Source organism: Limulus polyphemus, unplaced genomic scaffold (assembly GCF_000517525.1).
Source record: "Limulus polyphemus unplaced genomic scaffold, Limulus_polyphemus-2.1.2 Scaffold309, whole genome shotgun sequence".
Classification (NCBI taxonomy): Eukaryota; Metazoa; Arthropoda; class Merostomata; order Xiphosura; family Limulidae; genus Limulus; species Limulus polyphemus.
The window spans coordinates 55,987-80,705 of NW_013665919.1; the positions used below are offsets into that span (position 1 = coordinate 55,987).

At 31.6% G+C, this 24,719-nt stretch overlaps 1 protein-coding gene across 1 annotated transcript in view; it reads right to left on the reverse strand.

Moving 5' to 3' along the window:
- Positions 1 to 24,719, reverse strand: part of LOC106457268 (U2 snRNP-associated SURP motif-containing protein-like) — an 80,667-nt gene that overhangs the window by 8,019 nt on the left and 47,929 nt on the right. The window contains exons 11-19 of the mRNA XM_022383107.1: positions 24,443 to 24,547; positions 16,789 to 16,855; positions 13,917 to 14,080; positions 10,588 to 10,750; positions 4,311 to 4,390; positions 3,661 to 3,748; positions 3,353 to 3,460; positions 2,980 to 3,124; positions 1,119 to 1,247 (exon numbers count right to left, since the gene is read on the reverse strand). Of these exons, the coding sequence (XP_022238815.1) occupies positions 1,119 to 1,247; positions 2,980 to 3,124; positions 3,353 to 3,460; positions 3,661 to 3,748; positions 4,311 to 4,390; positions 10,588 to 10,750; positions 13,917 to 14,080; positions 16,789 to 16,855; positions 24,443 to 24,547 (1,049 nt within the window). The remainder of the gene's footprint in view (positions 1 to 1,118; positions 1,248 to 2,979; positions 3,125 to 3,352; positions 3,461 to 3,660; positions 3,749 to 4,310; positions 4,391 to 10,587; positions 10,751 to 13,916; positions 14,081 to 16,788; positions 16,856 to 24,442; positions 24,548 to 24,719) is intronic.

The window sequence follows — 24,719 nt, forward strand, 5'->3', positions numbered from 1 at the left end:
ACCAGTATAGTGGGAATGAAGCACAGGATGCAACTCAAAAACCAAAATATATCTATTAAAAACACAATGATTTTAAACAAAGAACCAAACATAAACAAACAAAAAATCAAGGAATCCATCTTAATTGAACAAAACAACCCTACTATAAACCAACTCCGTGGGGTGCCAAGATATATCTTCTAAGTTGTGCAACAGTATCTGGTCATGTGACCTCTTTGTTCCATATTGTATATATCTGTGTCAGTGTAAACTACTTGTACCTGATGATGACAAAACCTTGTCGAAACATTGTACATTTGCTGTTATGTTAAACTTATATTAAAGTTTTCTTCATTACTCATTCAAGCCATCTCCAAGCATTATTGAACTAGCTATATGTTAGTATAAAAATACTTTGTATAATAAACTAGTGAGCTTATGAGTTTGTTACATAATCATTACATTGATAAAATACAGTACCAGTTTTCTTATCATTCTCTAAGTGAATCATATAAACCTCAAGTTTTCACTTAATCCAACTTTAGAGCTAAATGCTTTTGTTGGTAATGAATGAGTTACTATACAGTTACTATATGCATAAATAGTGTAAAACTTTTGTGTGCAGCACACTGTATATCTTATAAATACACAACAAAATCATTTACTTAGTATTTTGCATTGACAGAACATGCTATTTGATGCTTTTGCATTGTCATCAGTTGAAAAATTGCTCTGTCTTATTACAAAATACGCACCCAACTGATTTATAATGTACTAACTTTCTTATCACATATTATTAGTTGGTTTTGTGAAAAAAGGAAGACAAATCACAATAAATCTTCCACCCATTTTTAAAGAAACTGAATTACTTTTGGGTGAACAAGTAGTGATACCAGTTCAGAATTTTTATAAAAACCTCAGGAAACATAAGGGGAGCTACTTAGAGTAGACAAAATGCACATCAGCATTAAGGTTATTAAAAATTCAGAGTCATATATACATATCAAGGAACTACCTCATAATAAAAAGATTTATAAATTCAATCACAGTAAATGGAATTTACTACTAATATTTCGTTAGAGAGAGAGATATATCCCTCGTGTGATGAGTAGTGTTCAATAAACAGCATATGGACGAACCTTGAGACTCAACAGTTTCTGGATCAACTGTTTCCCACTTGGAAGGAACAAACTTGGATTTCATGTCAGGTGATTCTTCTTCTAAGGGAGGCTCTTCCTCTATTGGTGCTCCATCCAGATCATCATTCACTAAAGAAAAAAATATCATTGGTTAATATGTTGTAAACATGTATTATTGTCAGATTCTGTGAGCTTAGACCAACTTTCTCTTCTCATGAGTTCAATAATAACTACTGTATGACACTGAGAAACATTGGATAATTATATTACAAACATTTAAATTTTTACTGAACGAACGTTATGATATTAAATGCAATAAAATATTATGCGAGTGCACTATAAATTTAATGTGTACAATGTGTATGATTTCTAGTTTAATTCTATCATCTCATGAGACAACGTTATCTGACAGTTCGGATGTACTAACTGCAGGAAAGATCTAGAATCTTAGTATATTTTACAATACTTTAACTAACGACCAGTAGAGTAGCAACTTACTGATTGCTTAAAACATTACTACATTATTTTGTGAGATACCTACAGCTAACAGCTTGAAAATACAAACAAAATTATTATTTTGAAACATGGAGGAAATTTGAATAAGTAACCATAACCATAAAAGCTAAGTACAGTATTACAAGTTTCTATCTGAAAATACATTTTGTTCACACTTTCCTTTAACCTTTGGACGAAGCTCTACATTTTTAAAATACAGTTATGATCCATTTAAACACAACTTTCCTTCAAACCAAGACAATACCTTTCTGCCTGTCTAGTTGATAGCTCAAAAAATGTTGATACCAACAAAATGCTTTTGTGCACAATAGAATGTGCTATTTTATTGCATTATATTCTAGTACATTACTGATATGTACAAAAAATCCCATTCAGCCTACAATATCCCCATCACAATTTTCTAATTCGTTTCTTATTTTGTTTAAATATTCAATAAACCTAATTATTTTCCCTATTGTCCATGTCTCACAGACATGTAGTTGATCATAACAATCCCAACAAATTACTGGTTTCTTTAATGTTAAATTCTCCTTATTCCACTCTATATATCAAGGGATAAAGGTTTCTACAATACTAACATAAACCAGAAGTGCAAAACTTAACAAGAAAAAAAATCTATACATGGCTTCTTAAATATTAGCAAAATAAACTTTATGTAACTTCATAAAAGTGAGTTAAATTTCATCATTAGAACAAGCTTATGAAAATTTGGGAACCCCCAGAATAGCTGCAAGAGTATATAAATAAAACTTGTGTAAGTACAAAAAAGATATTGAATGCTACATCAATTAGAACTTTTTATTTCTTTAATTAAAATAAACTTATGAGAAATGTCTGATATCCATAAAATCAAGAATGGGAAGTATTAATCAGATGTTACTCATAACAATAGCATATTTTGCAAAATATAAAGAGGATAATTTAGTACATTAGCAAAATCATTTACTCAAAATACAAATATTTTACCACTTCTCTGTGCATTTGTTTTTATAGGTTGCCATATTTTAATTGCAATTCCTAATATATTTAATTTATCATTTATGCTCATCTTTTAAAGTTTGTGTATTCTGTAAAAAGTTACAATTTTGTGGAAGTTCTTGGGTTTGTACATATTTTTTTGTATACAATGCACAAATCCTGTAATCTAATATCCTTACAATAGTTTGTTGGTGATGAAGGATTTCCCAAGCAATCAAAGTCATGTTACGGACAACTATCGAGCTGTTTGGGCAGGTTGGCTTCACAATTCTTAATAAATCACCACTAACACTATATTAGACACAAACAACATTAATTTGCAGTATTCAGTCCATAGAAGTTCTAAATATCAATCAAACATACTTACATGGTACACCATCTAAGTTTGGGTTTTCTGACGGAACACTCTCCAAGTCTTCCTCTAGCCCTAAAGGAACACCATCAATATCTTCTTCAATTTTTTCTGCAACAAGAGGGTCACCTTCTGCGATAGGCATTTCTTCTTCTTTGTTCTACCCCATTCAAAATATTACTTAATAATTTTCAGAATACTTTTCCAGCTATCAATTTTCACAAATTCTAGTTTTTAAGATTTTACATGGTGATTCAATTTTACACATTTATTTAAAATAAAACCTGCCACACTGTTAAAAATACATATAAAATTATTTTATCCAAACACATTCTAACAATATATACCCTCATATTTTGTAATGTAAATCTAAAAGAAAAAAACTTACCACTGTAACAGGAACTAGGCCAAAGAAAATATTTTGGAGTTTGATGAGGAACTCATTTGGATAAATAGCCCAGTCCTCCCAAGCTCTGAAGCAGTTCATGATTCTTTGCTATAAAATATAATACATTTATATAATCATCTCTCAACATAGAATCACATAGTATAATATTTTTAAATATTGTATTGTCAAATTTTTCTCTGACAAATTACTACCAATATTCTTAAAGTAAGAATAAAGTAAACCAACTACTTTAAAGTGTAAATGACAGTTTTACAGACAGACTTTCTCTGCATGATTTCTAACTTTACCTTGAACTGTTCAGCCTTCAGTCTTCCTTCAATGCTCATGAAACATTCGTGAATATCCTTAAACATTTCTGGAAGTCGTGCTTGAAATCTGATAAAAAAAATATACACTGAAAATTACTTAAGACTTAAAAAGTTATGCTTTGGATACAATGTACATAAAAGTCTTTTTAAAGCTTTCCTTTTAATCAAACTTCTTTCAAAAACAAAGTAACAGGAATATATATATATATATATTTTTTACTTTTGATACTAACATAAAACAAAAATTAGAATACACAGTTAACTTGGTAATTGTTTGTTTGTTTGTTTTTGAATTTCGCGCAAAGCTACACAAGGGCTACCGGCACAAGCTGTCCTAATTTAGCAGTGAAAGACTAGAGGTAAGGCAGCTAGTCATCACCACCTCCGCCAACTCTTGGGCTGCTCTTTTACCAACTAATAGTGGGATTGACCATCACATTATAACGTCCCCATGGCTGAAAGGGCGAGCATGTTTAGTGTGACGGAGATTCGAACCCGCGCCCCTCGGATTGCGAGTCGAGCGCCCTAACCACCTGGCCATGCTGGGCCTAACTTGGTAATCTACTCTTTAATATTTTAAAACAAAACTTGTCACTTAATTATCTCTAAAACATCATCAAAACACTTACCCTTTTCTGTAAAAAGAGGCATTGGCTACTTTCACACTGCAATTGTGTAAGATATCAGAGATCAAGTATATTCTGGCAATCTGGAGTAGAAAAACTTAAACTTAGAATTTTTATACAATTTTCTGTTCACTTCAGTTTCTAGCTATTATTGGTAATAGGTTAGAGTATAAAAAGGTTGATAGTCTATTTTGTTTTAAAACAAAATTGATGGAAAGTGATGATCTAAAAACAACACAGTATTTCCAAACCATCAAATATTGTTTACTAAAAGTTCTGGCATTAAACTGCATAGATGTAATATTTAAAATGAATATAAAGTACAATAAAAAAACTGAAAATGTAAAACCTAAACTGATATTCTGCACTTCTTAATAAGCTTTTATATGATGCTTTAATAGAAAAATATTATGAACATGAGAAAATTAAAGTTTGAATGGTTGGAATGTCTGAAATATTTCTGAAAGCTCCATAATTATTTTTAAAAAAGAAAAAAAAAATGTATATTTTACTTCTGTTTGCTATTTCAAATGTTCTAAGGTATAGGAAAATACCCGAAACAAGGATAAAGAAAAATTCAGTGATGGTTAAAACCAGATGTTTCACACTACTTACCCTATTACCATTAATTATAGATAGGCCTACACTTTGAATCCAAAATGGACAAAGAAGAATAAGGAAAACAAAAAACATCTGCAGTTCACATGTTTTTTTTATCACAAATTCTAGGTCTATTGGTTTCTAATGTTTTGCCAGCTTTTTGTGTTTAAGCCATAACTTACCAATAATTATGATTACATTATGCTTCCAAGACTATTTGCTGATTGTAATAAGAGTTCAATCTGAGCAGCAAAGAAAATAATATCTAACCAGATAGTTCTGTTGGAAATCACCCAGCAACGGTTGGTATAAACTGGTGTCAAGTCACACTCATTCTTAAGTGAAAAAGTTAGTGAAAACAACACAATTTCTTTGTGTGGTAATACTGCAATAAACATTTCTTGTTTTTGGAAATATACTTTTCTATCATAAGGATTACAATGAAACCAACAGGACAAGACAGTGTTACATTTTGTTAAGAAAACAGAAAATAGCTTTATTTAGAATCACTTCCATGAGTAAAAGTTTTCTTGAAAAATATGACTAGTCACATATAAAATTATAATCCAATCATATAGTTATCATATATACTTATAAATCTACACAATAACTCACCATGCTGGTTTTGGGAAAAATTAATACTATTATTTAATTACTGTATCTCATTTCTTAAAGGTTGCAAAGTTTCTACCTAAACATAGCTAATTTCACAAAGCTTTAAGATTTATTAGAACATTTATTTTTTGGAGTTTAATCTGTATAACATATATTCAGAAATACACAGGATAGAATATTCAACCAGGCAACAAATTCAGTTTGCAACTTGCTAGAAGTTCTCGTACATTTCCTTATTATGAGATTTTGTTATTAATTCCTCATTCACATGTTCAAGTAATAAATTACAAACTTACTGCAGTATATGAATAACCACTAACTAACTCAGAGAAAAATCTGTTTGCATAGTTTGCACAGGCTAATGTGGAAATAAATTCCATGCCTCAACTGTCATTTCTAAGGACCTAATTTACTATAATAACATGCAGTAACAGTTGTACAAAACATTCTAACAGTCACATCAGAACAATCTAAAAAACAAAATAAAAATTACCTTCTGTTACTGGACAAAGCACTAACAAATTCTTAATTATTTACAGTCCTTTAAATATAATTCAATTTTACCCAACTTCAGTTTAACAGCAAATGATAAAGCACTGCATCTTTCTCTCAAACTTCTCTAGCTTGTAACCAATCAAAACATATAATATTTATTGAACATTTTATTTCAACTTGTCAAATGAACAAGACAATGGCTACTGAACAAACAAAGCATGTTTTCAAAGAACTGGAAAACTTTTAATGTAATACTTTTCTTATACAATAACATATACCCAGGTTTGAACAATATTTAAAACAGCAACTGTTCTCAACAATTTTATATCTGTCAAGAATGCAGTCATATTTATCAGTCACCACAGGATATGACAGTTACAAGTAAAATCAGGAACTACTTTTTTAGGAATTTTATTAATTTTAGTCCTGAAAGAAACAACTAATAAGAGACAAAATAATAATAATATAACATCACAATAGTGTATTTACATTCCTGATTGTCCTCAAAATATCCAAGCCTAGATCAATCCCTATAAATAATGTGTGACCTAATCAGATAGAAGCTGATAGGTTGTCTTTAATGACTAATATTTGACTATTTCATGCATAGTGGTTAGGTTTATGACCTTCATTCTATTATATTGTTACTATTTGGATTTGCATTTAAATTTTCTGTTTTTATTAACATATTTGAAGTATAACTTTTGAAGGTCTGGTTTGTTTGGAATTTTGCACAAAGCTACACGAAGGTTATCTGTGCCAGCCATCCCTAATTTAGCAGTGATAGACTAGATGAAAGGCAGCTAGTCAACACCATCCCATGCCAACTCTTGGGCTATTCTTTTACCAATGAATAGTGGAATTGAACATCACATTATATGGCTTCCATGGCTGAAAGGGCAATCATGTTCCATGGTGGAGATTTAAACCTGTAATCCTTAGATTGTGAGTGGAGCTCCTTAATCACTAGGCCATAACTTTTAAAGAACTTAGGCTAAAATTCATGTTTTTTTTTTTAAGTGTTTATGCTGAAGATGGAATTAGGAAAATTCTGAAACTCATATTTTCTTTATCTTATCAAGAATTTTATGATTCTAGATTTCCACCAAATGAATCTTGAGCTCATTTTTGTGCTAACAATATCATTCCAACAACATTCATGTGACATTTAGTTCTATACAAAGATACATCATTCAAAACCTGTTCCTATTAAGAGTTACTAATTCATTGCATTTTCAATTTTACAAGACACATTTTCTAAAAACAGTTTTTCACTAAACACAATAGTATAACTGATATAAACACAATAGTATGGTTTATCATGAATAAAAATTGGGTATGTGGAAGCAATAGGGTTAGACTTATATTTTCGTCAGCTAGTTATAATTTATTTTACTGTAACCAACTATCTGATCACTAATAAAATAAAGTGTATATTGGAACAAACAGCATATGAAATACTTATTTCAGTAAGGAAAATGTAAATTTATATCTCTATGATGATAAAATAAAAAATGTCCAGAAAATTAGAAAGGGTACACGTTAAGACCACCTAAAGTATTGCTAAGGACAACAAAATTATGAAATTTGGTGTTCACCAGATAACCAAACAATTGTAGGTAACCACTGTCTAGATGACAGACTCACATATTCTTGGTGACCTTCTTGCTGGTTTAGCTTCTTTAACAGAGAAAACCTGGTATAAAGTTGTGCATATTTCATTCTGTTAACATGCAGATCCATAAGATAGTATCGTGGATACTCTTCTCTTAAAATTAGGTTTTATACCTACTCATTTAACATTAGGTACATGGGGTCGGCCCATTGTACTGATCCCATATTGGGGAATTATTATTTATTATAATTCTGAATTTACTATGTGTATCTTCAAAAAATTTGGCAAGCTTTTAATACACATGAAAAGTCTGTTGTATACATAAAAATCTGAATTTTTAATAAAGCATCTTTTCTAAACATTTGTCTGAATTTATGTACTCAGAATCTGACTAGTCTGAGTGAAAGGTGATTTTCATGTTAAGAATAAAAAATACTTTTGTATTCATCTTAAAGTTCTCAAATTTCATTAGCATAACTTTAAAATTTCCTACATGAATATCAATTTTTTTCAGGAAAACTTATAAATAAATTATATTTTATCTGTTATTTTCTGTACCCAAACACAGTACAGACTCTACCCGCTTGACTGACCTTGTAACCACTACAAAAAAATAAAACATAAATTGAAATTACCCTTCTAAAATGACTACAGATTGTAACATACTATTACAATTATTTTATCCTGACATCTTCAGTCTTCTATCATTTTCACAACTGCTTTCATATAATTTTATATCTTATTGCTCTTTGAACCATGTCTAACTACTACACTTTGCTTAGCAAAACTAAAAATCATGCAGCAAGCACTCATCTCAATGTAACACACTTGAAGCTTAAGTGCATGCCTTGCTGAGAAACCTTATTCAATTTATACAATTTTCTATTTATTTTTTCTTATCATAATAAGTTTCTAATTTTCACATCTTAGGTACTCTTACAACAATAAGTAACAAATATACATAAAAAAATAAGAAATTGAATATTTACATTTGGCCAGTTCTTTTCTCTTTACTCTTGGCTCACTAATGAAACTTAAACCTACTTTTTCTTGTAATAATGAGACTAGTACATTAAACAAATTTTAGTTAATCCAAATATGCACCAAAGAACATAAAATAATAACATGCATAAAACATACATTGTCCAATGACTATTTTAATTTAACTGAGGTATAAATGCCTTAAAATAATTCCTCAAACTTCTCAATCTGAATTCAGTAATAGCAATTTTGAATCTGTTAGCGAAATAACTGAAAAGCTGTTGTGTGAGAAAAAGCTAGCATATTCTATTTGGTAAATTACACCTCCATCTTTCTAATGGTTATAAATGATGTAATAGCAAATGTGAGAAAGGATTATTGGTAATCTGTAGAAAAGACAATGTAACAGAAAGGCATAGCAAGTGGGTTCAACTTTCTGGTTTATATCACTGTAAAGAATGAAGAATGGATGAGATTCACTTAAACACTGCATTAGTAATATCTACACAACTAATGTGTAACTTACGTTAAACTCACATCATATAGTCACTATTCCAATAATGTTTCCCCACACTTATACCACAACATTTAAAATTGCAATTCTTGCCCTTGCATTAGGTATTTTTTTAATGAACTACTTACATGAAATAAAAGATTAAATAAAATATAAAATAAACATACTTTTAAGTTATGTGAATTATTTTATTCTTACTTTTATAAAAGACAAATCTAGTATATTAACTTAAAAGATTTAATTTAACTCAATTGTTAAGCATAAATTTAAGAAAAAGTTTAAGAGGATGGCAACTAAAATACACAGGACAGTTGTTCCCATCTGTTCATATACAATAAACGAAGAGAACTTGTAAGCCTAAACAATATATATAAATAACAAGAAGTTGTTTAAAAAACTTAAAAGTTTGGATAAGAATACCATAGTACCTCAAAGACTTCAACACCAAATATTTTGAAATAAGCCACTGATTTTGGTAATTTTCCCCACAAGATACCATTGGAGCAAAACAGCATAATATCATCAAAAACAATGTTTTAAAATGGCCCATTGATTATGATAATGTTTCCCCATAGTGATACAATTGGAGCAGAACACCATAATGCTATCACAGACTGTGAAAACAATATTCTAGAAAGAGTTACTATTCCAATAATGTTTCCCCACACTTGTACCACAATAGAAATGTAGCAATTAAGATTTTGGTAATTATGTAATAATTGAAAAAGAAATGACAACAACAAAAAAACTGTGACAGAAAAATGTACAAAGTACGTAGCAGCTTTTTGTGAAAAATAATTTACTCTACTGCTTCAGGATTACCATGGCTACTATAAATAATACTATTGGAAAATAACATTAAAAAAAAGACACTGAGTAATGTACAATGCCTACAATACTCATTAAGAAGCTGTTTTTCTTCTGAATTTTTGAAAGTAAATTTTTCCTGTAACTGTTGAAAATAATATGAAAAGTTAACATAAAACATCATTATTTCAGTACATGATTTTCGTCAAAGTATTTGTAAATTTGTATACTTGAAATCTCCTAGGTAAGTTATAAACTTTTTAAACTGTAATTTTATTCTAAGTTTGTTTATTGATGTTTACTTAGTCTATTACCCCCTTTTTTTAAATTCTAATTCTCAATAATTCATTTTTTTATATATCACAACTTTTTTAAAAATAATTAACACATAACAATTTACTTTTCATATTCAGTTTAAACTCATAAACATGGTAAAAGAAGGTACTTGAGGATAAGTTGTACAAACTAAACACAATACAACATTAGAAAGTGCTTCTCCTAATAATGGCAAAATAGAATACCACTAAAACTGTGTAGTTGTCCAATAATCATAGTGACATTTTAATAATTTACAGTGCACTTTTTAATATTATGGTGTTTTCAGTTCATTCAAACTCACAATATCCTTTTTTTAGGAACAAACAAGACTATACCTTTTTATGTAGTGGGGTCTGAACTATTGACAATGATTCTGCAATACAGTCAACAATTTCTTCAGCAGATTCTGCATGTTCTATACAGTAAATCATGGCCTGGCTTATCATCTGACGTTCTGGTGTCATGTTTCTAAGCATGTCTTCCAACCTATCTCTTTGACTTTCAGAAAAGAAAAAAAAAGACAGAAGCTCTCCATCATAACTTTACAAAGCATGTTGGATCACAAACAATAATGAAAAAACAAACAGAAAAACTTCTAAATATGAGTGCTTGCAGAAGGCAGATCTAGAAGATCCATTTTTCAAAAATGCTCAGGTTTAGAGTTTTCTCTTTTTCAGATACAGAGATTGTCAGCTATGACAACTGTTCACTTATATATAATGTATTCAAAACCATTTTAATTTCATGTTACATACATCATTAAACTAATAATTTTACCAAAATATTAATCTTGGGAATAAAAAAGCTTTTTTACAAGCATATCTAACGGGTGACACAAAAGTCATACATCATCATGATTTTTTTTAAATCTTATCTTTACAGTTGTTTGCAACATGCATCATCATATCACCATTAGAATCACTTTCACATGTTTGTGCAAGATTAATGGCCTCCCAATATATTATTGTTACTAAAGAGAAAAAAAAGAAAGTCAATAAAACAGAAGCCAGATGCAGAAAAATCAAAGTAAGTATAGGCCTTAGAAATATCATGGTTGTGTGCGACTTTTGCAACATCCTGTATACTGTTTGGCATCTGACGTCTATTCATATAATAATGTATTTTGTTCAGGATATGGCCCATACTTAACAAAGCTTTCACATATGGTGTTTACGGTTCTGCATAGCACCACATGGTTGGATAACACAGAATTGATATAAATGAAATTCTAAATTAAAAGTTTCTCATAGTATTTTCAATGTGGTTGATAACAAAAAAAAACAGTACATCACTTCAGTTGCAGTATGCAGGCATATCGTCGGTTTTCTACTTACTTTAGTTATGTGGAAATTAAAAGAAAAATTCAATTATTTAGTTTCTATGCAGTTTTAGCAAAACTGAGGTTGCCTTGTTATAGTTGCTTTGTTCTCTTTTGTAGATAGTGTATAGTCTGTCTAAAGGAATACTGCAGTGACATATAGCATCATTATTGAAAGGATTAGTGTCTATGATACTCATTGCTGACCAAACTGACAATGTCTGTGTATTACAGCTAACAAATGCCGTGAAAAAACAAGGATCATAGTGTGATGCTGTCAAGTGGAAAATAAAAAGGTTATCTATGAACTGAAGCATGCTTTCTTAGTCCAGTTCTATCCGAGTTCTTTGAAAAAAAAGGGTACAAATTAAGATCAGAATGTTTAGTTTGATAGAAATCTACCTTGAAAGAGAGAAAAAAAAACAGGCTAATTATTTCTTACACACACTAAGGAAACTTGTTCATGTTATCAAACAAAGACTACTCCACTTATTTCCTAATTGAATATGCTGTTATTAGTAGGTCTAACTGTCTCATACTTGTTGGGAACTCAGTTAGCCTGAAAATACCAGACATTTTCCTGACACTGAATCAACCAATACTTTCAGCACAATATGCAGGCATTCTGTGATAACGATTGTCTTTTAAACTTTCATGTAAACATGATTTAAGAAAAAAAATTGTTATTAGACAGCAAACATTTGAAAACTAATGATAAAATTATTATTCTTGGATTATATGGTAAGCTTCTGTAAATTTCCAAGGTTCAGAAAGACTGACAATATGTATATAAAAACCTCAACTAAAACACTTAACTAAATTTTTAAGTATTAGTCTGAACATATTATTATGGTGAAGTTTTAAAGTCTTATTTCTTTCATCAAAGAAATATGTATACGTGAATATTTCTTTCTTTAATATTAAAGTTGAGCTTTTCCAACAGATTGCAAAGTGTGAAGCCTAATGTTATGATGGGATAAAAAGAATGGCTTATCTCTTTAAATAAAACAAAAACAACAGAATTCATGACTTTATGCACGGTAACATTTGTTTATGTATAAAAAAACATATAGACTTGTAGCTTATTTCCAGTTTAGCATGATACTGTAATGGTTAGATTATTCTCAATGATTGTTTTTTTTTACCAATAAAACATATATAAAGGACAAATTATAAAGTATGCAAAATTAGAATTTTCTTTAAGTCATTTGTGTTATTGGCAATATATATTTTAGTCTATTTTTAACACAAACACAAACTCTAGTTGTATAATGTCATGATGCAAAAATCAAAAATAGTTTTAACTTATTTAAAAATTAGGCAACTTATGTATTATAAGAATTGTTTGAAGACTGATAATTTTTATAAGCATGTTGTATAATCATAACATGCTTTTCCAGATCTGTGTAGACTTACAAGCCACCAATTATTCATGCTATATGACCGTGACTTGAACATATGATCCCTGATAATCAGTTTTCTAATTTCATATAACTTGCATATGTGCATGATGTATCTTTATAACATTACTTCTGGTTTTCTAATATACAAATATCAAACACATAAAGCCTATAGGAGATATTTTTTTTAACAGCCTGCCTCATGGAACTTTCTAACAGCTAGCTTAGGACAGAGTGTATAACAAAAGCGAGTAACAAACAATTGGTAAAATTCATATTTCTAGAAAAGCTATTTCTGACACATTACATATTTTTAAATAAACATGTTAACATGAACTAGATCTTATCTTATCTTCCAAAGCCAAACTTTTAGTTCAAGTTGAATACAACCTTTTAGAACAGTTACTTGCACTTTCTGAGATTTCTCATGCAATTATTACCTCTGATGTTAAAATCTAAGTTCTTAGGTTTGTTTTTTGTTTTGTTTTTAAGTCACCACAATTCTAATGCTGAGAAAAATTTTAATAAAAATCTTTAAATATTTAAAATTTTTATCGTCATCTTTGATCAATTGTTTTTTGAATTACAGATAATATTCTACAACTTTTTTAATGTCTGAGTAACACTCAGTTTTTATATCAAACTTATAATAACAACTGTTCCTTCTACTAATTTTATAAGTAGAAACTGCAAACTATCTTACATTAGTTATTTTAAAACATTTTTTGTTGTTTCACTGTTCTAAGTCTGTCTAGTTCTTGACTAAAAGTAAATTGCACGTTTTTTATCAAATTTTAATGAAGGATACATGAAGAACTTTGTAAGAATAACAGTTGCTTGTGTGTAACAAATGCTAAAAATGCATATTACTAAACTTTTAAACTGCAACTGTACTTTTTCAAACAAAAATATTAAAAATTTCTTTTGAACAAAATGAAATAGTTACCTCTCTGACAGTCCATTTTTCTTTGGTTCTTCTTTAACTGGGGATCTATCTACCAGTTCTTCCGGCATCCCTTGTAAATATGGATTTAAAGGTGGAGGTCTCCATATAGAACCTCCTTTGAACATTCGAAACTCTTCTGTGCTCCACTCATTAGGATGCTCACCCTGAAAATAATAATCACAGCACACACAAAAAAAAAATGCATTCTGTGATACATCAAAGGGAAATACCATTTTTAATTAACCTTTTCAAAGTACCAGTTTACAACCAATAAATATATACAGGGGCTGCTACAGTAATTTATTTATGAGAGTGGCTACTTGATGGGATTTGGTCTCCTAGAAAATGTTTTAAACCTTACAAAATTGCTGATTCTGAAAATTATGCAAACAGCAGGGAGTAGGACTGGTTGCATATATTAGACTGCCCTCCCCCTTTATTGTCTGACTACCCTTTGTTACTCCTTGACTTTTTAAAATTAGGAAATTGGTGTACCAGCCCCTAACACAACAATTGTGTTGAGGATAAGACACTGTTTCTCACAGTGATGCCATTCCTTCCTCATTCTGTGAGCTTCATCATATCAGTTAGATAAAATGCAAATCAAGTGTTATAAACCCAACTAGATCCTGCTACTTTACTTGTCTTACTAACATCAGTTGTCTGGAAGTGTTGTTCATGTAAATCATCTCTGAGAGGACTAAAAATAAGAAAGTCACAGTCAGTGCTAAAGGTGAGGCAGGAGAAACCACCATCACTTGCAGCTGTCACTTTGGTATGCATTGGATAATACTTATCATTGGACATGTAACACATGATGACAAAAGTAGTAGAGAGGTAATGACTTATAACAAAAATGTTCATTGTCCATCAACAGTTTATTCATATCCAGTGCAAGGATAAGAAAATTCTGTTTCTTTTTCTTCACTTCTGGCACTATCTCTGTACTTTTTTTTATTTATTATTATGTACACATTGAAAGCACCATAACACTACGGTAATTAATATTATACTTCCAAACTTTCAATAAATGTTTTAAAAACATTTTACAAAGTTTTAATTAGATATTTTATATGCACTAACCATTACTCCTAATTTTACAATTTACACAAATAAGCATCATAACAAACTCTTCTAGTTACTGTATATGGGAAAAATAAACTTTCACTGTTTCTCATTATTCTAAACCAAATAATTGATAAAGCACACGTAATGCTGCAACTATATAGTTTTATTTAACTAAAATATTCTTATTACACAATGTCATTAGACCTAAGAGTTTTTTTTCTTTCTCTATATTTCTCTTAATTTGATCATTATGGATTTCAAATCCAAGGTATACAAGTAAGCATTTTCCTACACTGAAAATGTATTTCCGATAGAAACTTTCCTCCTCTCACAAAATAGCTTTTCTCATCTAGCACTGCCCTCTATTGGCACAAATTTTCAATGCATGTCACTAACCTTCCACCTCCTGCTTCTGCATATCCACATGCAAATGATCATGCAGCAGCTCTCCACCAATAGAAGCGCAACACCACTCCTATCATAACCAGCGCCCTCTTCACATCTGCACTCATTAATCACTTCAAGATTGGTCAGAAGACCTACACCATATATCATCGGAGGTGGGGAGATTGGGTGGGTAAGTATCTATCAGAAATACATTTTCAGTGTAGGAAAATGCTAACTTCCGATATATTATCTTACATCTGCTCACAAAATAGCTAGTATCCCACATTGAACTGGTGGAGGGCCAATAAAAAAAATGATCCCCCTCTAGGAAGTGCCCAAAGAGAGACCAGGAGGTGTCGAACCAAAAGAAAAAACATCACACCTCAGTGGGAAATTGCACCACATGTGATCCAGGTATACTCTTCATTCTTTTATGACAGTGTCACAAACATAAAATGGAGAAATACATGAAAGAATCCCAGAATATGTATAACTGCTGAATGGGACTCCTGGGTGTTGAGTGGCTAGGGCATGACAGACTGTAATGGTAGTTTGACCTCAACCAACACCAGGCAGTATCCGGAATGGTAAATCAAATCTGAAGTAGGTAGAGGATCACCTACCTCTTCACCTCGAAACGGGAATTAGTAGAGAAGATGAGCTTCCATACCAAAATCCACTTGTGCACTTTTCCAACACAACCAACAACAGATCTGCTGGGAACCAACATCCAGCAGACAGCAGGAAGGTAAAAAGTCCCAGCAGGATGACATCACCAAAAGACGATAGCAATGGGTATGGTACTTCCAGTCCATAGTAGGAGGAGGATATCAGGCTGTACACAAATGGGAAAACATTCTGCATCTAGCTACAACCAACACCAGACACGCTGGGAACCGACATCCTGTAAATGGTAGGAGGAGGGACCGCAAACCTGGAGTGCATCTCCTGTCCAAACCCTGCATCCAGTCCACAGTAGGAGAAAGGATACCGGCCAGCACACATGTGAAGACTTACTTAGCTGGACCATCTCCAACAAACACTGGACCCATTGGGAATGTATACCCGGAGGATGGTAGGGAGGAGAAACATCTCAGCCTGAGGGTCAAACTGCAATAATATATATATATATATATATATATTAATGACATGGTGGAGTACTTCAACCAAAACCTGGTGGTACCTGGAATTCTACATCAGGTCCTCATCTCTACGGTGTGTATAACCAAAACCTCTGACGTAATTGCTTAGTCACAGATAACAATAAAACGAAGACACACAAACAACACCTGGTATTAAGGATCAATCTTACAATATAATTATAAGGTATTAAGGGATCAATCTTACAATATAATTATAAGGTATTAAGGATCAATCTTACAATATAATTATAAGGTATTGAAAATTCTTTATATACCTGAAGAATTGAGTAAAGTCTCCAGCGGTAGTAAACATGTGCAGGGCTCTGGTTCACAAACAGGAACCTACAGTCAGAAAAAACAGGAATGAGAATTTGATACTAGAGGTCCAGTTTTAATATACAATACCTAACTCATATTAAAATATGTATGCCACATTTTTACTATGATATAGCAAAATTCCCAAAACATTTTTCACCATACATATTGTAAATACACATATTTAACCTATATAAAAGCCAGTGTGTGTGTCACATCAGATCATAAAAGTCAAAATGTATTTATCCAGATAGTTCAATTACTGTCTGCTCATTATAATTTTAGTGATGAGGGTACAAGGGGGCCATGAGGGTGTGTGTGTGTGTGCCATGAAACCTTGTAAGTGCAGTAAATGTTGGTATAATAAGCCTATAGTAAAGACGTAGTGTGGGATCGCCTATCCTAGAGCCAAGTGCATAAAATTTATCATGAAATTAAAAATATCGATTCAATTTTAAATTTAAATCATTTCTGGATTAAGCTATTTTTTATTATATCACAAACATTTTCAATAAAAAACAAACCTCTTTAATCGACACTAAATTAAAAATTAACTTCATGAACAATCTTAATTTTGACTGGCTCGCAAAGGAATTTACCAATGTTTGACTGCCTCAACTGCACTTTTCTGTCTCTTTGTTGGTCAAGCTTGATTTTGTAAAATTTATTTATTTCAGTTAGCTATGAAATGTGAGGTTAGGGTATACTATGGGGTGGGGATTGGGGTGTAAGTACTTGCCCCATCATTTTTGATGGGATATACACTAGTAGTTTCATAAATATATGCATGAGAAATACATATAAAAAAGGTTAATCAACTAGGTTTTATTTTACTAATGTATTGGCATAAATTAATAAATCAATCTTTACACCACATTGTTCTCATTGTTTATGCTTTGTTCCAGTAAAAAAAGGACCTCACTTCTCTCAAGGCACAATTAAGTCCAATTCTTAACATTATTGAAGTATTTCTGTCAGAATCAAAGCTATGCATCAAGTGAATGTCTTATTATACTTAACAAAGATGCTACATTCTTAATTGAGTTGCTCAGCATCGAATAAATTGCCATTAATAGCAGCTTCTACTTAATGTGAAGTACAATGAACATTTTCCATGAACTCTTTTTCTGATTTGTTAAAGCAACTATAAAAATTCCTTTGGAACAAGATGGAAAAGATATTCTATTCACAGCAATTTCATAATCAGACATATCCAGCCCTCTTGCAAAATCCAATAAATCTTTCAGTGTTCAGTTGTCTTTCAAAGCCTGACTTCTATCTCTTGGTGACTATGTATTTTGCACTATTAGCCACCTAATTTCACTATCTGGAGCACCAAGTTCACAAGTAGTTGCTAGATTTCAGCTTGGAACAAAAAAAGTAATCAAAAAAAGTATTTCACAGAATTGTGTTCACAGTGCAGTTTATATTTGAATCATTACCTATTGACAGTAAAACTAATGATTATGAAGCAGTAGTTAAGTGTTTAACTGATTCTTTTGCACTGAATACAAAATGTGTGTGTCAAAGAGAGGATGAACTATCGAAGCCTAACATACTAGACTTAGAAACCTAACTACTACTTGTGAACATAGTGATATGGATAGTGAAATAAGGTTACTAACATGAAACACATCATTACCCATAGTTAGATGTCATGCTTGGACAATAAAACTGAACACTGAAAGAATTAAGTGACTTGACAAGAAGCCTGGAGACGTCCCACGCATAAGCAGATACTAATGAAAACATATGAAGGCCTTTAGGGTAAGCAGACACAAGATCATCATAAAATAAGTAATTCATGGTGAAGCAAACACCAAAAGACTAAGTCACAGACTTATGTTGCAACTATGGAGGCCAACTTCCCAATCAAAGAGGACATAACTGCAGTAGGCATAATCATTTTGTTCAAGCTTTTCTGTCTTAGAAACTTGTTAAAATGAAGAAGAAAAATAGCATCCCCAATGAAAGCAGCAATTATTCAAAAAATGTGAATGTTTTAGAAGTTCCTGTTACACATGCACCCAATGGAGTCAGCACAGGGGATGAAATGGACCATGTAGAAAAACCTTACATAAAGCTGAGCTCAATCAATGTGAAAATTATGGTTGACAGATGGGCAATTGTAACCATCTAACATGAATACAAGTATGCTCATATGTCAAATAACTTGCTACTCAGAACAAGAAATCTAAGATTTACACATGTGGTGCAAAAAAAACCTTAGTAGTTACGACAAATACCTGAAGTCACTGTTGAGTCTAAATACAAACCTACAATTGCAAAATTTTATAGAACTTCAGGTAAAAAAAAAAGAGTATTGGCTTAGTAATCAAACAGCAAAGAACTCTGGTGTTATGAAGATCATCAAAGCTATAAATAGGCTACCATTTTTAAATGAAAGCATAATATAAAAGATACAATCAACTTTTTAACAGCATTGACAAATTGAACGGTATTCAAGTCAATTTGCATATCAAAGAAAAGGTGTTGGATATACAAGACTGTTTAGTGTAAGTGTGTTTAAGCAGTACTGTCAAAAAGAGGATGAACTATCGATGCCAAACATACTAGACTTAATAACCTAACAACTACTTGTGAATATAGTGATATGGATAGCACAATAAGGTTACTAACATGAAACACATCATTACCCAAAGTAAGACATTCTCTGCAGTTAGTGATCTAATATATGATGATTAAGTTTTCATAACAATAGTGTTAAAGTAATTATTCATTATGTAACTCGGTAAGAGACATACGCTGTGTGTGTACTTCAATTGTTGTAAGTTGATGTCACACTACTCGAACCTTCTGTATTTTCTCATTGCCTTAAGTGAGTATTGTTACATCATAGCATCTCAGATTGTAGAAAGTTCTAGGCCTCAGTTGGACAATGTTTGTGTGTGTGTATATATAGGCAACCAATTGAGTGCAAGTTAAGTAGTGGAAATGTGAAGTTAGACTGCATGATTGTTAGTTTAGCCATAATGGGCAATATCTTAAAGTGAGTTTCACTATTTAACAGAGATAATGAGAATAATTCATTTTGTCGATTGGATTCTAAAGTAATTGAATCAGCTTGTGTGGACTTTTGAGGAAAAAAAGAGAATCATTTAAAGTTTTAGATACAACTGTGATATCCTATCCTGTAAAAAATTGTTGTATATATGTTTGACTTGTCATAAAACAAGTGGATCGTATGATGTCCGTTTACTGTTTGAATTTTTATTACCAACAAGTCACAGACACCTACTGTAAAGAATCTGGCCCTATAAAACCTGACAAAAGGTAACAATTAATGCACAGTAGAAACCAAAAAGAACAATTCCTTTTCACTTAGTACATATGGTAAAGGAGGAACTATATGAATTCTTAAAATATTACTTTATGGAAAAGGGCCCTACTTCATGGGCTTCCCTAATTTTTCTAGTGCCAAAACAGAATGATTTGAATCAAGAAAGAATATAAATTCCAAAAAAAGCTATAACTCAAGAATGCTTCATTATTCTGACAACAGTGTTAATTAACTGAATGGAGCCCTACTCTTCATAACATTAGTCTTAAACAAAGAATACCATCAACTTGAACTAAGTGAAGATTCTGATGCATCACAATGTTTCTCAATACATGTGGGCTTATTTAAACATCTGAGTTTTGGAATTGCATCTGCTTTGTAGGTTTTCCAGGAGACAATCAGACAAATGCTCAGAGCAACCTCAAATATTTTAAACATCAGTGATGGTAAATAATGTATAGACAAGTTTAAAAGATCTATGATCACGTACTGCAATTAGTCTTTGAATGACTGAAAGAGAACAACCTCACCTATACATACAAGAACTCTGAATGTACTAAGTGTACCTACATGAAATTTGGCAAGCACTCAGTACACATTACAAGTCTATTGTAATGAAAGCTTGTATTTTGTTACAATTTCTTTAAAGTAGTTATTGATAACATTAAAATTATGTTTTTCTCTAATTATATGCAAGTAAATTGTTATATTGTAAAAATTATTCTAAGATACTCATTTTCAGCCTTCCCACTAGGAAAAAACAACACTTCCAGTCATAGTGACTGATTACTTATTATTTTACCAGTCAACACACAGAACAAAATGGTCATTGGCTGACACCAGTTTACTCTTAACTCATAATAAACAAATATACAAATATTTATCGAGAAACAATATACGTGGCATAAAATCCTTTAACATAGCAGTGCTAGTTTTAATTAACCATCTGTTCACAGGATTGGTCAAATTTAAATTATACATAATAATGTTTACTATAATTTTGAATTGACTATGCATGTGTTCATAAAACTTGATAAGCTTTTAGTAAACATTACAAGCCTTTGTAAACAAAAAATAATATTTTTCTACTAAAGTTTTGCCTGTGAATTTCTAAAGCCTTTACTGAGTCAGTCTAAACAAAAGGTGATTTTCATGCTGACAAAACTTTACTTCTTTTCATAACCTCCAAAAAATCCTAATTCTTAATTCTTATTTTCTCACCCCTAACACTAACTGTAGAGAAATAATCAATTTACAGTAAAAATAAAAGTGAAAAATATGAAATAAAATAAAAACTTTTTTTTTCACCCTACACACAGATTGTAGTGTTGACCAGAAAGTTCCAAACTGCTTAACACTTTCAATTGTTAACTTTATTCATACGATTTCTTTTCATTTTATTGTTATTTTATGTACCACTTGAACAGTAATCCTCTGTCAAAAGCAATAAACATAGCAGTAGCCTATTAGATGTTTCTTGTTGAGTTAATGTTAAACAGCACATAATCTAACAGCATATTTCTGTCTGGCACTCGAGATAGTGTAATTTTAAGTATTTTATTTTAGTGAAGTTTTCTTAGGTCGAGAAGTTTACAATTTTTACATTTTAGTTATTTTTTTAAAAATAGGTAACAATAAATAAAATATATAAATTAAAAAATAAGGATTTCTAGTACTCACAGCTACTCAAACTGTTTCCACTCAAGAAAAAATATCTGCTGTTTTCCTCTAAACCTCACAGATTTGAGTATTGAAAAAAAATTTATATTTCCTTCAAATATGCATTTTAGAGCATACAAAATATATCAGGCACGAAAACAGAATGTTCCAAAACTAATATACTTTATCCGGCTTTAGGTTAGCTATAAATAGGGTAAAAACATTCTTTTACTGTTCAGAGCACAAATCTGATCAACACAAACCAAGCAATTCTTGTCAACTAAGGGGTAATAATGAAAAAATCTGAACACAGAATTGTAAAATTTATGTAGAGGTAATTATTCCAAGATCTACACAGCAGCAACTGATAAACAAAGGTCACTTACGACTTACCAAGACCAAATAATTTCTGCAACAAAAAACCTGATTCTACAAAACAGACCATAAAATTGAACAACAATTGCATCTACTACAGGCTACAAATATAAACAAACAGACCAGAACCACTTTGGGTGTCCAAGTTATCTAGAAAGATGTAAACCAATATTGCTGCAAATTTCTATGAACCTCTGTCTTCAAATGGGTATCTTCTTGTTGTAATGGAGGAATTGCTTGTAATCTTATCCAAACTCAGTGATACTGTTTTGGCTGTACAACTGTCTTTTCCTAGGTCTTTCAGTCATTGGAAACTAAATTGCTGCTGCATAATCATCATGAACAGAGCCATACACATCTTCTGCACCTGTTCTAGCCTCTATGAACACCAAACCAGCACAAGGAAAAAACTCTTTTGAATGCACAAGAATGAATATCTTGAGGTTTATCTTCTGCTGCTCTTCATCACTTGATGACTTTACCTGTGTTTTCCTCTTGTGTTGCTGATGTTTCAAATGTGTTTTTGAAGAGATTGTGACACACACCAACAATGACTGTGAAGTGATGCTTTCCCAATCAGTGTCACTTTCTTTGTCACTGAATAGTTTTTGGGAACAAGGTTATTTCATCAAAATATTATCCTGGGGTCTCAATTTCAAACCCATCAAGCTTTCTTCAACATTACCTGACTACAGGAAACAAAGGATCACAATGGTTTTAATCTCCACCAACTTCCCATCTCTAATTACAGAGTAATCATGATTTTCCATCCTGTTGTCTTCTCTCAATAATACACCAGACTGAGTTTCATCTTGAAGTATAGGACTACTAACACTTCATCAAAATACAACTGTTGTATCAGAATGATTCCTCATCTCTGCCTTCACGTTTTCAATTTGCACTTGTTGAATTTCTGGTCCTTATCGTGTTCCAAAAAGAGCCCTGCTTTGTGAGCAATGCCATCCAAGATATATATCAAGTAAGTTTCAAGGAGCCTACCTCAGTAATCTCTATTGACAGAACTTGCCAATACCATGGAAGAAATGGCTTTATAGAGTTAAGAAACCAGATCTTGTATTGTGCAACATGTGTGACCACAACCATGTTTTGTGTAGGATTTTGGATGGGTATATGAGTTTTACTTCCTCATAGTTTGGAAACTAGCACAATTTCAGCCAGTACTTGAAACTTTGTTTGAGCAACAACTCATCAAAAATGTCTCCTTGACTTGTAGACTGGGTGTTAAGCCCAGAAAGATCACACCTTACTGGCTAAATACTAATGGTACAACAAAATGCTCAATGAAGATATGTGGCTAAAGTAGTTAAAACAGTTGTTATTGAAGGACAACCACACAACCAAAAATGTTTCGATTTCTCATGAAATTATACAGCAACACAATTACAGAAAAATCTCTGGCTGCATTCATGCTAAACTTCTGTTGCATGAAAAATAACCAAAAATGAAAAACTATGCTGATTCACATACCGAGCTGTCAAATCAAATATAAAATCAAGAGCAGTGCATTTGGAAATGAACATAACTAAGAAAACTCTTTGTTATGATTATAATTTCTTTCAAAAACAATGTTTGTTTATTCGAAGTTAAGCGCAAAGCTACACAAGGGCTACCGGCGCGAGCTGTCCTAATTTAGCAGTGCAAGACTAGAGGTAAGGCAGCTAGTCATCACCACCCCCGTCATCTCTTGGGCTATTCTTTTACCAACGAATAGTGGGATTGACCATTACATTACAATGCTCCAGGGTTGAAAGGGAAAGCATGTTGAGGTGGAACGAGGATTCAAACCCGCAACCCTCAGATTGCCAGGCCCCAGAAACAAGATTGAACCTCATTTCTCTATAAATGGAGACATAACACAACTAGTCAATTTTTCTAGCAAGAGTATTAAACTTACCAAGGCTTCTACTCACTAGTCATTTTTTTACTGGGAGGATTGAAAAAAAACATGAATACCAAATCAGGATGAAAAACTGTAGGATTATTTTTAAGTGGAATTTTTTTTTTCAGATGCATTTTAGATAAATACACACACGTGGCATTATTCAGCATAAAAATGCACTGCTTGGAAAAATGGACCACTTTTCATAAATCTATAGCTAGTGTTGTTTGCTATTCACATAAATGAAAGAACCTATACTTGTATCTAAATTAACATTTAAACATACATGAATAAATATATCTCCCTGTGAAAATGTAAATTTCTTTTTACATCAAGCAACCATAAAAGAGGTAACCCTACACCAATCTGTAAAACATACCTGAACATAGGGTTGTGGATTTCTCTGTTCATAATCATTGCTTCAAACATGGGTCCTTCACGGACGACAAATTCAATCATACGATGGATCAGACACAGCAGGTTCCTGCAAACAAGGATTCATTATGCTACCATTTCTCCCCGTCATCTGGTGTCTCCATATGACAGGGTGGTAACAACACTACGACTCTTCTTTATACCATGCTATACAACACTAACACCAACTTTAACTTAACTGATACTGACCAAATCAAATAACATAGTAATAATCAAGCAAC